The 13,214-nt window shown below is 34.2% G+C and overlaps 1 protein-coding gene across 1 annotated transcript in view; it reads right to left on the bottom strand.

Moving 5' to 3' along the window:
* Pez (protein tyrosine phosphatase non-receptor pez) overlaps positions 1 to 12,872 on the bottom strand; it is a 28,399-nt gene extending 15,527 nt beyond the window's left edge. Inside the window, exon 1 of the mRNA XM_068777833.1 lies at positions 12,025 to 12,872. Within this exon, the coding sequence (XP_068633934.1) occupies positions 12,025 to 12,657 (633 nt within the window). The 5' untranslated portion in view covers positions 12,658 to 12,872. The remainder of the gene's footprint in view (positions 1 to 12,024) is intronic.
* Positions 12,873 to 13,214: the final 342 nt, after the last annotated feature.

Below are 13,214 nucleotides of genomic sequence, written 5' to 3'. Positions count from 1 at the left end.
CATTTTTATCTATTCTATCGACTGATCTTCCCATCAACACCAGGAGGGAACAATGAATAGTGTACATGAGTCTCAAAGACAATAAAACATCCAAGTGGCGCACAAAACTGAGCAGAACTAATAATCGAAGAAATATAAATGTTAGCTGGAGTCCTGTGCAGGACTGACACTGATGCCTATATGAGATACACCAATACCTCGCTTTGCGTCGTTTCGTTTTGCGTTTTTTTCGAAGTTGCATCGCTGCTTAATTAGTACTGATTTTCACTGTGCGTCGTTAGATTTTCGAGGTTGCGTTGTTTTGGGTTCGAATCTTTAATTTTCATTTTGAAATTTTCTTTTTTTTTCTAAAAGATGGCAACACTTTTGTTCCTAATTGCGCCATGCCATCAAAACTTGGGGATTACCTTTCTAAGTAAAAATTAACGCAATTTTAATACAGTTTCATTTTCACTTTGTTTTGCTAACTTTAAGAGTTCAGTTTCAATTGCGTAGTGTGTTGTAATGTAGTAGTGCTTTTTTTAAAAAGGGAATAATAAATTTATATAAATTTTAACGTGTTGTTTCTGATTACAAAAAAGGTAAACATTTTTTCAATTTATTTATAAGCAGAGTTTTACTATTTTTGTTTTTAAATATTAACTTTGTTCAATTTTCTTTTTAAAAAGTTGTATTTTCGTAACCCTGGAACCTATCTTCGATCATTACATGGTTTGCTATAGAAAATCTTAATTCACTTTGCAATTTGAATTTGCGTCGCGTTTTTTTGGAACGTAACCACGACGCTAAGTGAGGTATTGGTGTATATACATTTCGCAAGTAACCAGAACCTCTTATAAACAGCAATGACTTCAGAAAACTGGACTCGAAGCGCAAATTTAATTCATGTCTGCCGATAGATTGCTATAATGACCTATCTTGCACTGCCTCCTCAAGAGCCTTTTCGGCATCAATAGCCGTCGTCTGAACGAGGGACCTGTTCCGACCGCTGCCACTTCAGATGATCAATCCTTCTAACAACGTCGATGGCTTAGGTTCATATGTGGATCTCATTTCTGTTTCAATCTCGAAGCTCTAAGCATAACTCTCCAGGATGCAACGTACTACTGTCTTCGAATTGGAAGGTCGCTTATGCGGGCATTCTATAGACTTCGTATAAGGGTCCCTGTGAGGAGACGTTTCGATTTAGTCTACGTTAAACTAACGCATTAATTTTTTATGCATTTCGATCATAACTATTTTTTATACCAGAATATCACTGCAGTTCAAATGCAGATTCTTTGGGTTTGACATGGTAGGGTGAAGAGTGCGTCTACCTTTAAAGAGGCAAAGCTCGAGAGCACCCGGAGGAGGCTAGATTCGGGCCGCCTAGCTTTTAGATTTCTTCGGTGAATGTTACATGGAGTGACTAAACAGAAGGACCCCCACGAGGGGATCACGGCTTGGCCTGTGACTCGTCGACAATACCCGCCTAACGTTCTGACACAAGGGCGCCAGAGAAGGCCGATTCCTGGCTTGGCTGGTTGCTACTGCTTGGCTAATAATAAATATGCCTTCGGTCCACCTAGTTTTGAAATCCTATTCACGCCGCAACAGATATATAAATTTAAATATTAATAAAGCAAATAAATTTATTTTTATTATTAATGAAACGGTGTTTATTGAATATAAAATATTTAGACATTTATGAATAATTAATCTGTACGTAATTATAAAAGGTGGCGCAAAAGTAATGTCATAATGTGAAAATACCTTAATTTTTACAAATCGCGTCAAATTTAACTGTGCTTTGATATTTATGATGTAAATATATAGATAAATAGTTTTTAATTAATTCTATTCATGTTCGGAAATATTTGTAAAAATTAAGACACGTTCACATTATGACATTACTTTTGCACCACCTGTTATATGTACAAATGCATAGTGTTGTTAAATTAGGAGTCAATTATTTATCTAATATATAAAATTTTCGTGTCACGGTGTTCGAACTTAAACTCCTCCGAAACGGCTTGACCGATTTTAACCAAATTTTACATGCGTATTCAGTATGTCTGAGAATCGGCTACTATCTATTTTCCATGCCCCTAAGTGATAAGGGTGGTCCACCCCTAAATTTTATTTTTAATTTTTTAGACAATTTTATTGGTTTTTATTTTATTATGATACAGCATACAAAAATACATACAAACCTAAATTTTCACCCCTCTACGATCAACCCTTATCTAACATTTGTTAATTAAAAACTTTAATTTTTTTTTGCAAAACAACGTTTGCGGGATCAGCTAGTAACATATATAAATTAAAGCAAAGTTATCGAAGCCACCAAAAAGGATATCAGGTTAGTAACCTTTACACTGAATGAACGATGTCTGTAAAAGGCTCTATGTCGCGCTACCTACGCACTATTAAAGTTAATGCGCGCTCACGAAATATAATTATATCGCCTATATAATACATCCTGTACTACTTACACGAATGGAATATACCGGAATGCCTTGATACAGTTTCATTGTCAGTGTCTTGGACATAGGAGTCAGACAGAAATTAACTTCTTTTTATTGTTAATTTGTTTAAAAGGATTCTTTAAGAGCTATTTCCATATATAAGGTAAATAAAAAAAAAATTCAAAATGACACGCACCGGCGCGAGACCGGCACTGCGAGAGGATTTCTTTATATCAGTGCCGGGTTTCGCGTTTTTTGGTACGCGGCGGACCCTTTCTCGTACTCATATTGCAGAGGCAATAAAAAAAATATGAAAGATAAATAAAAACCAATAGTTCACCTACGAAATTAGAACCTTCAAGCGCAGTGCAGACATGTTATCATGTTACTTGGCGTGATGGAGACGCCGTATTTGCTCACAAAAGTTGGTCGGTATCCTTCTCGCGCCGGCGCGATACTGGCAGCTAATGTTTTAAAATATGATGAGATAAAAAAAGAGAGATATGACATCTTTAACAAAAAAAAATTAGGTTATTTTTTTATTTTAGAATTTTTCTAAAATAAAAGTAGCCTAAGTTACTCCTTATTAGGACACCGGATGTTGAAACAATCTTTAATAATGATTACTCAATACGTTAATGTTTAATATATACCAGGGGTGGCCAACCTCATAGATAGTCGGAAGAATTTTTAATAATGCAAAAAATATATATAAAGAAAAAAAAATTCTTGATAATTGTTTAAAATTTGATTAATAAGTAGTAACAGATTTCACGAATTCTTTCAGATGCTGGTTAGTTAGTACTGATATGTTTTAATTCCATTAATTATAATGGAATGAAATTATTCAAGTAAGTTTTTCGGAATACTGAAATGATTCGATGACTGTACTATGACAAGTGATATAAATATTAAATAAAAATCTGCTGACCGGCAAAAATCTGCTAACACCCGTTTTTAGGGGGGCGACCGCCCGCTTCCTAGCCGCGAACAGCGTGGGCGAACCGTGGTTGGATCCGGATATATCCTTGGCTCGCCTGTGGTCCACGCTGCCGTCCCAAGCCGCATACACAACATCAACACTAAACAGCTCTACTCGGGTAGAGCGGTTTACTACGTGCAAACGTCATCGTACAACTGGAACACGTCTGTCCGGCTTCTGTTTTATTTTTAAGTTCACGGACCCTTCCGCTCCGTGAACTCAGTTGCCATGAAGCTGTAAAAGCCTCCGGGGTAATAGCATCAGCCGAGAATAAGTCCCGCTAAGACACTTATCTCTGTCAATTGAACTATGCAATTTGATTTACCAACCGATTTTAAGTCTAAACAGGAATTTTTAAAAAAAATTTAACGCTGATCAATTATACATAAAAAATACGTTAAATTATACATTAATTACGTGATAACTCATTTTTTTGGTAAAATTTACTTATTTATTTATTAACACTTTTTTGTGCACCATAGCAATATATTTTTTTTTTACTCGAGGTGATCTTTACCAAACAACCTTTGGATGGAGACGAGAGACATGAAGGAGAGGGCAGTTTAAGATGTACGTACATATATACAAACATAGCACTACAAATATATACATATACATATAAACATATATACAAGTATACTCACATATACATATATACACATACATATATATAGCTATCTATATATATGTATGATTCCCACGTAAATATATATGTACACATATATATATAAAAATATTGAAGGTTCTACAATAATACGACTTTCAAAATAATCGAAGTCAAAAAACGTCCTTCAAAGAGCCGCATACGTCCAGCAAGCCGCAGTTTAACCACCCCTGGTTTATGCAATAATTTCTAGAAACTGGTCGGCATTTATTACAATTTTTTTTCAAATATCTGTCACTAAGAATTTCATTGTATATCTAACATAAAATAATGCACACACCCACTATGTATCACGTGACTAAAAAAAACATTTGAAATTCATCGCACGTACTCTACTCATGGTTCTCTGAGTCAGGCATATGGCATTTGTTAATGAAACGCTAAGAAATACTCACCAAGCGATAAATATTTAGCCCACTGTCCCACTTATGGCTTTATTATCTCGAAACGTGGTCGGCCTTGGCGACAGAATTTCCATAGATCATGTTCATTGCGTTATAAATTTTATAATAACACGTTTATTCATAACATTAGTTATAAAAAAATTAGCTAATTTGCTGTCAATTAATATAAGCTATGTTCTATAGTAAATAAAAAATGGTGTTATAATAATATAGTAAGAAATAAAAGATATAGCCCTAATTAGCACTGGTAGCTCATTGGTAGAGAACTTCCGAGAATCGAATCCTTGCGATCGTGGGTCAAGGATTCGATTCTCGGAATACAATCCTATATAATTCACACTTGTGCATTAATTATATAGGATTGCAACTGCTCACAAACATGTTTCCATGAGGATTGGCAGCATCGTCCTCTGCGTACCATAATACCTCACTGCGATCACCAACCCTCCTATCAAGGGTAGAGACTACGATATATCTCCCAGTAGACATATTGGGGGGTGGGGGGTGGGCTATGATTAGCAGTGGTGATTGGCTGATAAGACGACAAAAAGAAAAAATCGTTTTCAAAATTCGAATAACGACATTAAAATTATTAATTATCAATTAATCATCATATATATGGGTTGTAGAGTCGATAATAAAGTAGTAAGTATGTTGTGTTATCGCCTAATTACAAAAAATAAGACGTAATTTTTTTAAATCACTTTTTAGGATTGCAGCCATGAGTACACGAATGTTGTTAATTTGTTAAAGGCTACTACCATCTGTCTCTACACCCGTTCAGAGAGGGCGCCCGTCCGCTCCCTAACAGCGAACAGCTTGGGCGGACCGAGTTTGGATCAGGATCCATTCTTGGCTCGCCTGTGGTCCACGCTGCCGTCACAAGCCGCATACACAACATCAACACTACACAGCTCTACTTGGATAGAGCGGTTTACTACGTGCAAACGTAACCATATAACGGGAAAGCGTCTGTCCAGCTGTTTCATTTTTAAATTCACGGACCCTTCCGCTCCGTGAACTCAATTCCGATGAAACTGTAAAAGCTCCCGAGCTTACACTATCAAATTCAACTGAAACCAAGCATCTATTCCTTGTAGTGGGCGCCATCAAATGTTTTCCTATTTTCACGTCACTGTTACGTGATAAGGAAACGTAGTTAAACCTATCGATCAGTTCTATACGTTTTTTTAACCTTCATATGCGAATTTTTTAACCTCTGTCTCGCCTGATGTTAAAGAAGATTTCTGCGATCGTACATGCTTGCCTAGGAGATACTATTTTTTAGGGCCCCCATTTTTCGGGATATCTCGTACTTCCCCTTGTCTTGGGTACACAGGAACAATTTTTAATATTTTTTTTCATAGATTTTTTTCTTATCGATGTCATTTATTCTTTACAATTTCTTTCATTATTTCCTAATCATTTCATCACGACAGTTTCGTCGTATTCCCACCAGAATACTACATGTGTACATCTTGTTGTTTTGTTTTATTCTCATTACCTATTCACTCTTTTCTTGAAGACTCCTTAGTTATAATTGTCTGGAAACAAAGACGGCGGTAGGTTGTTCAACTACTATGTTGTTCACATTATAAAAGTATTAGCAAAACTCGTAGTGCTGGTAGAAAGAATTTCAACCGTGTACGGATGTCGTGAATCCTCTCGTCTTGTTGTGTGATAGAAGAAAGAAGATGGTGGAATAATTTGGTGTTATTCCGACACACTCTCTCCAAAATGCGGTCTCTACCGATAAACTGGAAACTTTTCACCAATGCTTCAAGCATAGTGTTCACCAAATCATCATTACCAATCAACCGGACGTGGTCATCTAAACACCTTATGTACAGAGGTCCGGAACTACAAACCTTTTTTGCTTCGAAGTTTATATCAATTTCGTAACACTGTCAGATGTCAACGACTCCTTTTATCGTACGAGCAATACATTCACCTGATTACACACCTGTCTTGTAACAATAACGTGTTACTATAATTTTTTCAAATAAAAAGTTCCTTAACAAGTTGTACGCACTGATGAGCCCAGTGTAGTATTCAATTGGGGCCAATTCATATCAGGCTATGTAAAAAATATATAAAATGCTATTATTGATACATAATACTGTGATCAAAAAGTAAGCGAAATGTGTTTTTACAAAATGTAATTTATTTATATATTCATTTAAGTTAATGTCACCTCCTTTAGAGTGATCCCCGTCCAATAAATCGCACAATAAATAAATTGGAAAAATATTTACCTTTTTTTAACCAGAAACAACACATATAAATTTACATAATTTTTTTAAAAAAAAAAGCACAACACACTACATTACAACACCTTACGCATTGAAACTGAACTCTAAAATTAGCAAAACAAAGTGAAAATAATACTGTATTCAAATTGCGTTGTTTTTAGTTAGAAAGGTAATCCCCGAGTTTTGATGGCATAGCGCAATTAAAAACAAAAGTGTTGCCATCTTTTAGGAAAAAAAAGAAAATTTCAAAAAAAAAAATTAACGACTCGGACCCAAAACAACGCAACCTCGAAAATCTAACGATGCACGGTGAAAATTAGTACTAATTAGGCAGCGACGCAACTTCGAAAAAAACGCAAAACGAGATATTGGTGTATATTAAATTATAATGATTTAAAACTTATATATCATCTATATGTTAAAATGTAGGTTCCTAAGTATTCGCATTCATATCAGCCTATATACATACATGTATGTCTACTGCAAGGCATAACGTGCCCCTAAGATAGGCACTATGACCAATCTTGCTCTACCTACATCCAGTGACTCTTATTACCTTAACTTTGTCATTAGAACACCTAATGAGGATCTTACACCATAACTAAAACATTATAACTGGTAAAATATAAGGTTATTAACAAGTAATTTTGATTGCAAGGAGGAATTTCCACACCTACAGCATTTAATAATTAAGTTACAGTATATAAGAGAAACCTATAATAGACTTATGTCGAACATAAATTTGTTTAGTATTTTAATTAATTATATACACTATTGTTTTCATATTCTTAATAAATTAAAAAAGATACCTTTCCAAATCATAGTTCAATAGGATATTTATGTCCAATTTTGAAATAATTACCATTAACCTATCAACCCCGTTTGGACATATATGCCTACAACACCCGGATGACTATGGTAATATTTAAGAAAATAGTTTAAAATCTTGTTTATTGTTGTATATACTACAGACCACATGACCATAAACAATAAAATTTCACTCATTATTTAAAAAAAAAATTACTCAATACAAGGTTAAAATATCCAGCTGTCATTTATAAATGATCATATCTTCAGTAAATCAGAAACAATAGCATATGCAATTAACAAATTGGTTCCTATATTAATCCGTGTTAATCTCAAACACCATATAATTGGATAAGAGAAGCCATGTTGATAAATAGTCAGTGCTGCAGAATTTTAATGTCTAAAGTTAATTACATCATTTTGTTTTCCTAAAACAAAAATTAAGACTACATTTTACCTCACAGCTGTTAAAATTTCTCTATTAATATTTATATAAAGGCGGCCAATTAACACATTACATGCCACTGCAATTTTTAAACATTTTCCATTCAGGAAGCATTGGGCATATACACCCCACACTTTAAAAATTAAAAGTCATTTAAGACATGTGCTTTGTACTTTTTCAATACAAAGCTATAATTAGCGGGAAAAAGTTATAAATTTTAATATGCATTACGTACGCGCATGCGTGACATGAAGTTATCTATATTCGAGCCTACAATTAATTTGTTTAAGAATCCTTTGTTTTTCAATGAGAACTGCAAATGGCCTGAACGGAAAGTGCAATGGAGGTCGTACACGCCCCATGGCATGGAATGTGTTAATGTATGGTACACCCTATTGAATAATCAAAGGTTTTAGGAATAATAATGTAATAATTGTTCTTTTAAGATTGATATTGTAAGAAAAATAGTTTTAAAATTCTGGTTACTAAATATTAAAATTAATTATTGTCTACCATTTGTCTCTGCAGACTTTGCTGTTAAATGAGATATACATTTACCCTTTTAGAGCTTTTACATTTTTCACCAATACCAATTCACTATATATATGAAAAACTTGTCAATATATATATATATAAAAATATAATTGCTACACACCCAAACAGAGATAATGTTAGTAATGATATAATTTGTGTAAGAACATATACAAGTTATATTTTATCTATGGTTTTAAAATTTTGTCTATGGTTCGTGCAACTTCTCAACTTATAAAAATTTCTCCAACAAACATCATCACATATATTACTGTGGATTAAATATAAGAAAGTCCCTCATTTTCCATATTAATGAAAAAGGGGTAGTTAATTTATTTACATTTATCAATATTTAAGGTTTTCATGTACATGGTAAATGGTCATTGATGTAACAGCTTTAAAATGGTGAATATATAAGCTCAGTTGTCAACAAAAGGCTCTAAAGCTTTTCACCTATTTCCAATCACCTGTTTTATAAGATCGCTCTGAAATATGTAACATGTTTTTGAATGTGACAAGCCAGTAATTTTTTACAGTACAAAATTTGTAGGAACAAATAATAAACAATAATTAATTTTAATGTGATATATATAATTATCACAATTTTGAAAATTACATTATTTATTATTAAATGCCTTCATATGACTTATATATTCGCCATTTTAAGGCTTTTATAAAATCACCCTGTATAATGAATGAACAAATGTGGTAAATTTTGAATGGAACATGTACAGGTAAAAAAATAAGCTAAATAATTTCATTACCTTTGAGCAAATGTGAAAAACCCCTTATCTATCTAATACCTAATTAAAGCAAATGAGTCAGACTAATTGTAAATTGAAACCTGCTTGTTATCACACTACTATCAGTGGAGTTATTGATTAAAACTTACATCCTATTTAATTTGCACATTTTTAATTTTATTTTTTTGTTAATTTATGAAGAAACTGTCTCACCATATTTCCCAACATGGGGCCCACGTCCCACAAGAGGGCAATTTGATTGTTAAGAGGGGCAATTCGAAAGTGGGTTCAACATCAGTTTAACTAAGCTAAGATGGAGCATGGTACAAATAAGGTCTATCCTAACCATGATCTTAAACAATATTTATCCTAATTTAATAATATGGATGTATGAACTATTGGAAAGTGCGAACAACCTCAACATATCCAAAGGCTAATAAATGGTATTTTAAAAACCATATCAAAAATGCCATGGTTTATTAAGAACACGGAGATCTATAAATCTCTAAACATCAAATCTGTTAAAGAGTTAAAAGTAGCAGCGTGTAAATATATACAACTGAAATTCATCTGAAGGCCTTACCTACCGCATTAACAACTGTCAGCTACTCTATACAACTGAAACGGCAGAACATATAAAAAGTTTAAGAATGAGGTATCTCCTGCTGAGGAGTGACTTAAATGAGATAAAGGAGTGGATACAAATTTGCTTATACGAGTCTGATTTAATATTACAATTAGAGGTGTATCTTCTCAATATTCATGTGGTTGAGTGCTCAGAGCTTACAAATAACAGCAGTTTTAAGAAGTCCTTGCAATATATAGCAATAAACTTCACCGACCAGACTCCTCTTCCTACCTGGATCGATATTTTTTCTAATTTGATTTTAATGAATCAAATTTTACGTTTAAGTTACTCATTAACTAATTAGGTTTGTAAAATGCATTTTCAACAACACAGAGTTTCAAGTTGCAGAAAGCTAAAGACCCCTTGAAAGGCCTTAATTTTGGCAGATTTTGCAAGCATACAAACCCTGTCTCTGGTTTACAGGAGCAGTTTTTTTTTAAAACCATATTACTACTCCTGGAGTACTGTTTTACAATTTTTTATTTTGCTATTTCGTTTATCTACACATAGTTTTTATGTTAAAAAATAGAGACCATACAGATCTTAGGTTGATAAACACTTAAAAGAACTGAGACATGAAGAGCTAGATTGCCTTAGGGTATTGTATAAATAATGGTCCCTGAGAGGGTCGAAACAGTTCAATTGGCTCCTATTATTAGAGTTTTTATCAGAATATAATTCTTTTGCTATGGTAGTTCTTATATCTTTAACATAGTATTAACTACTAACTACTATAAGAGGTTGATAAGTATATTTCATGTACAGCTTATAAATTATATTTATTTACAAAAAGCTTTTGCTATTGAAAATTGTGTTGGTAATAAGTCATTACTATGTAAATGTATGCAGGTCCAGGTCACAGGATTGACTGCTGGGATATAATCTTATGTTATTCACACTTTGACAATTATTTGCTATTGCCATGGCTCACAAACAAGTTTCCAGAGGACAGGTAGCAGCATCCTCTGCATACTATAATACCACACTTGCCAACCCACCAGAGAATGGTCATTATAGTATATTCTCCAATAGATATCTTTGGGGAAGGCCCATTCCTTGCAGTTAAGGTCTATGGGCTATAATGACAAGTACTTAATATGTTGACTGCCATGTCACTTATATTAGAGTGACAGTAAAGGTTCTTATAAAGCCAAGACATATATTTGGGTGACAACAAGATTTATGTTTGCTAATCAACTAGGCAACTACTTAAAAAGAATAACCATGCATTTTTAAGCAAAAATTACTATAGAACAACATGATGGATGTGGCAGTAAACCTGTTAAATGATGAGGATACAAGAGATGATGAAAAGCTATCTATAATTATCATCTTAGTTAATGATGATCCTATTAATGCTGCTTTGGAAGCCCATTTCAGAAACAAGCTCAAGTTCACTTAAAGGTATATGGCTATCTCTCACTCCTTTACTGCATAAAAATTCACTATGAATTTATTCCTAGTTATTACTATGTCTAGGTTATACCACAGTTATCTGTGGTTTCCAACTCCTTGAAGTCTACACATTATGTTTCTTACCTGTATTTTTATATAACATGATTGTTAACCCCATAGATTCACTGTAGTATTTAAATTGGAACACACAAAACCAATAAGGCTGAGTGTCAAAATAGATATGTGTAAATTACATATATTTTGGGATTTTGATATGTTAGCTAGCTTTCTATATGGGTAGAGATAATAATCTTTATTTTATTTAAAGTGTAAACCCGTGAGGCATCAAATCCTTGACATGTAAGTAAAAGTGCAATACCCAAAGCTATATATAACATGAAGTAGTATATAAGTGGAACCATTCACAGAATATGCAATTCCAGTAAAAATAAATTCTTTTTAATTTGTTAGTAATTTACTGCTTATATTGTCATGGATGCACAGACCACAGCCCGCATGTGGCCCGCCGACAGCAAAAATAATACTCTCGTACATTCGAAAAATATTGAATTCTAATTATTATCAATTCTATATTGTCTTTAATTACCTATACTTCTGGCGGCTGGCCCGCCATCAGTTCATGATTTGCCCAAGTTGCCCCTAGTCTTAATAAGTCTGTGAAATCATGTTGTAGATTAAGAGTTTTAGTGCTTAAAAAATAATTACCTGTGACATGTTATGGAGGGTCATGTGGTTTTGAATCACAGCTGCAGTGAGCCATTCCAGTCGACCAGTCTCCGCTAGTGTAGTACCATCAATGATTTGTCCACCATCCAGCATTTGTTTAGGGAATGTCAACAAATTCTTCAAATACTCCACCGTGTGCCTCTCCCTATCATGATTACCATACTCAGCTTGTCGACTGTACGACGCTAGAACTACAGCTTGCTGGCAGTCACAAATTATTCTTCCCTCAATTAAATCATTCTTTAGCTGGAGAAAGTAGTGATATCGCGTGACTTCGTCCGTGATTAAACCTGTTCCGGATATGACATAGTACATCACGCGAAGGTAAAGTTGGTGGGACGACGCGTATTTGTCCAATTGACGTTTTAGGGGGCGATCTAATTGGACCCATCGCGGTTGCTGGCCGCGATTCACGTACCGAAGCCCGAAAAACTCCGGCTGGTTGATCGCCTGCCTCTGGCACACATTGTCGAGGCATTCTTGACCCGTACTATCCACGGAGAGTGTACAATCAGCGACGCCCCCGTCTAGTAACTCGACACTTATTACAAACAAGCTTTTCGAAGCTACATTGTATTGCCGCGTCTTTTTCAACTTTAACTTAAAAGGCATCTTCGGCTCCAATTGATAATAACATCACGAACTTATGTGTTACGGTGTATTTTTAAGGCATACGAATGGAGGAATCACATCCGTTAACCGCGCCACATTTATATTTCAGTCGGTACACGTAATTATCGTTACGGTTAGATAGTCTTTATCGTGTTGTTATTTCAGTGACAAGCAAATATACGTGTTAAGTAATTAAATCGCCAAGTAAACATAACACAAAATATAAAATCACAATATTACAGCCATCAACATAATGACAACTGACGTTTGACAGTGTTGTCATTTGCAAACGCATTATTTTGTAGCGTTCGAGTGAAGACGCTAACAGCGTTCAACACCAATCGAATACCATAGCGTCTATTCGCTTGTCACTTTTCCTCTATCATTAATATTTTTAAATGCAGTATATGATTTCTTCTTTGAACTCAAATTTAAGCACCTGTTCAGGGGCTAACAGATACATAGATTGTCATTGCCATAATTAACTAGTCAGAAATATTAAACAGTACTCTTTCATTAATACACGCGAAAAATCCTTAAAAACGTGATAATTAATA

The sequence above is a fragment of the Battus philenor genome, unplaced genomic scaffold (assembly GCF_028537555.1).
Source record: "Battus philenor isolate CCGP_79_NKW_IND1 unplaced genomic scaffold, ilBatPhil1.0.hap1 SCAF_14, whole genome shotgun sequence".
Lineage (NCBI taxonomy): Eukaryota > Metazoa > Arthropoda > Insecta > Lepidoptera > Papilionidae > Battus > Battus philenor.
The sequence above is the reverse complement of the archived record's forward strand: the minus strand, read 5'-3'. Positions and strand labels throughout refer to the sequence as shown.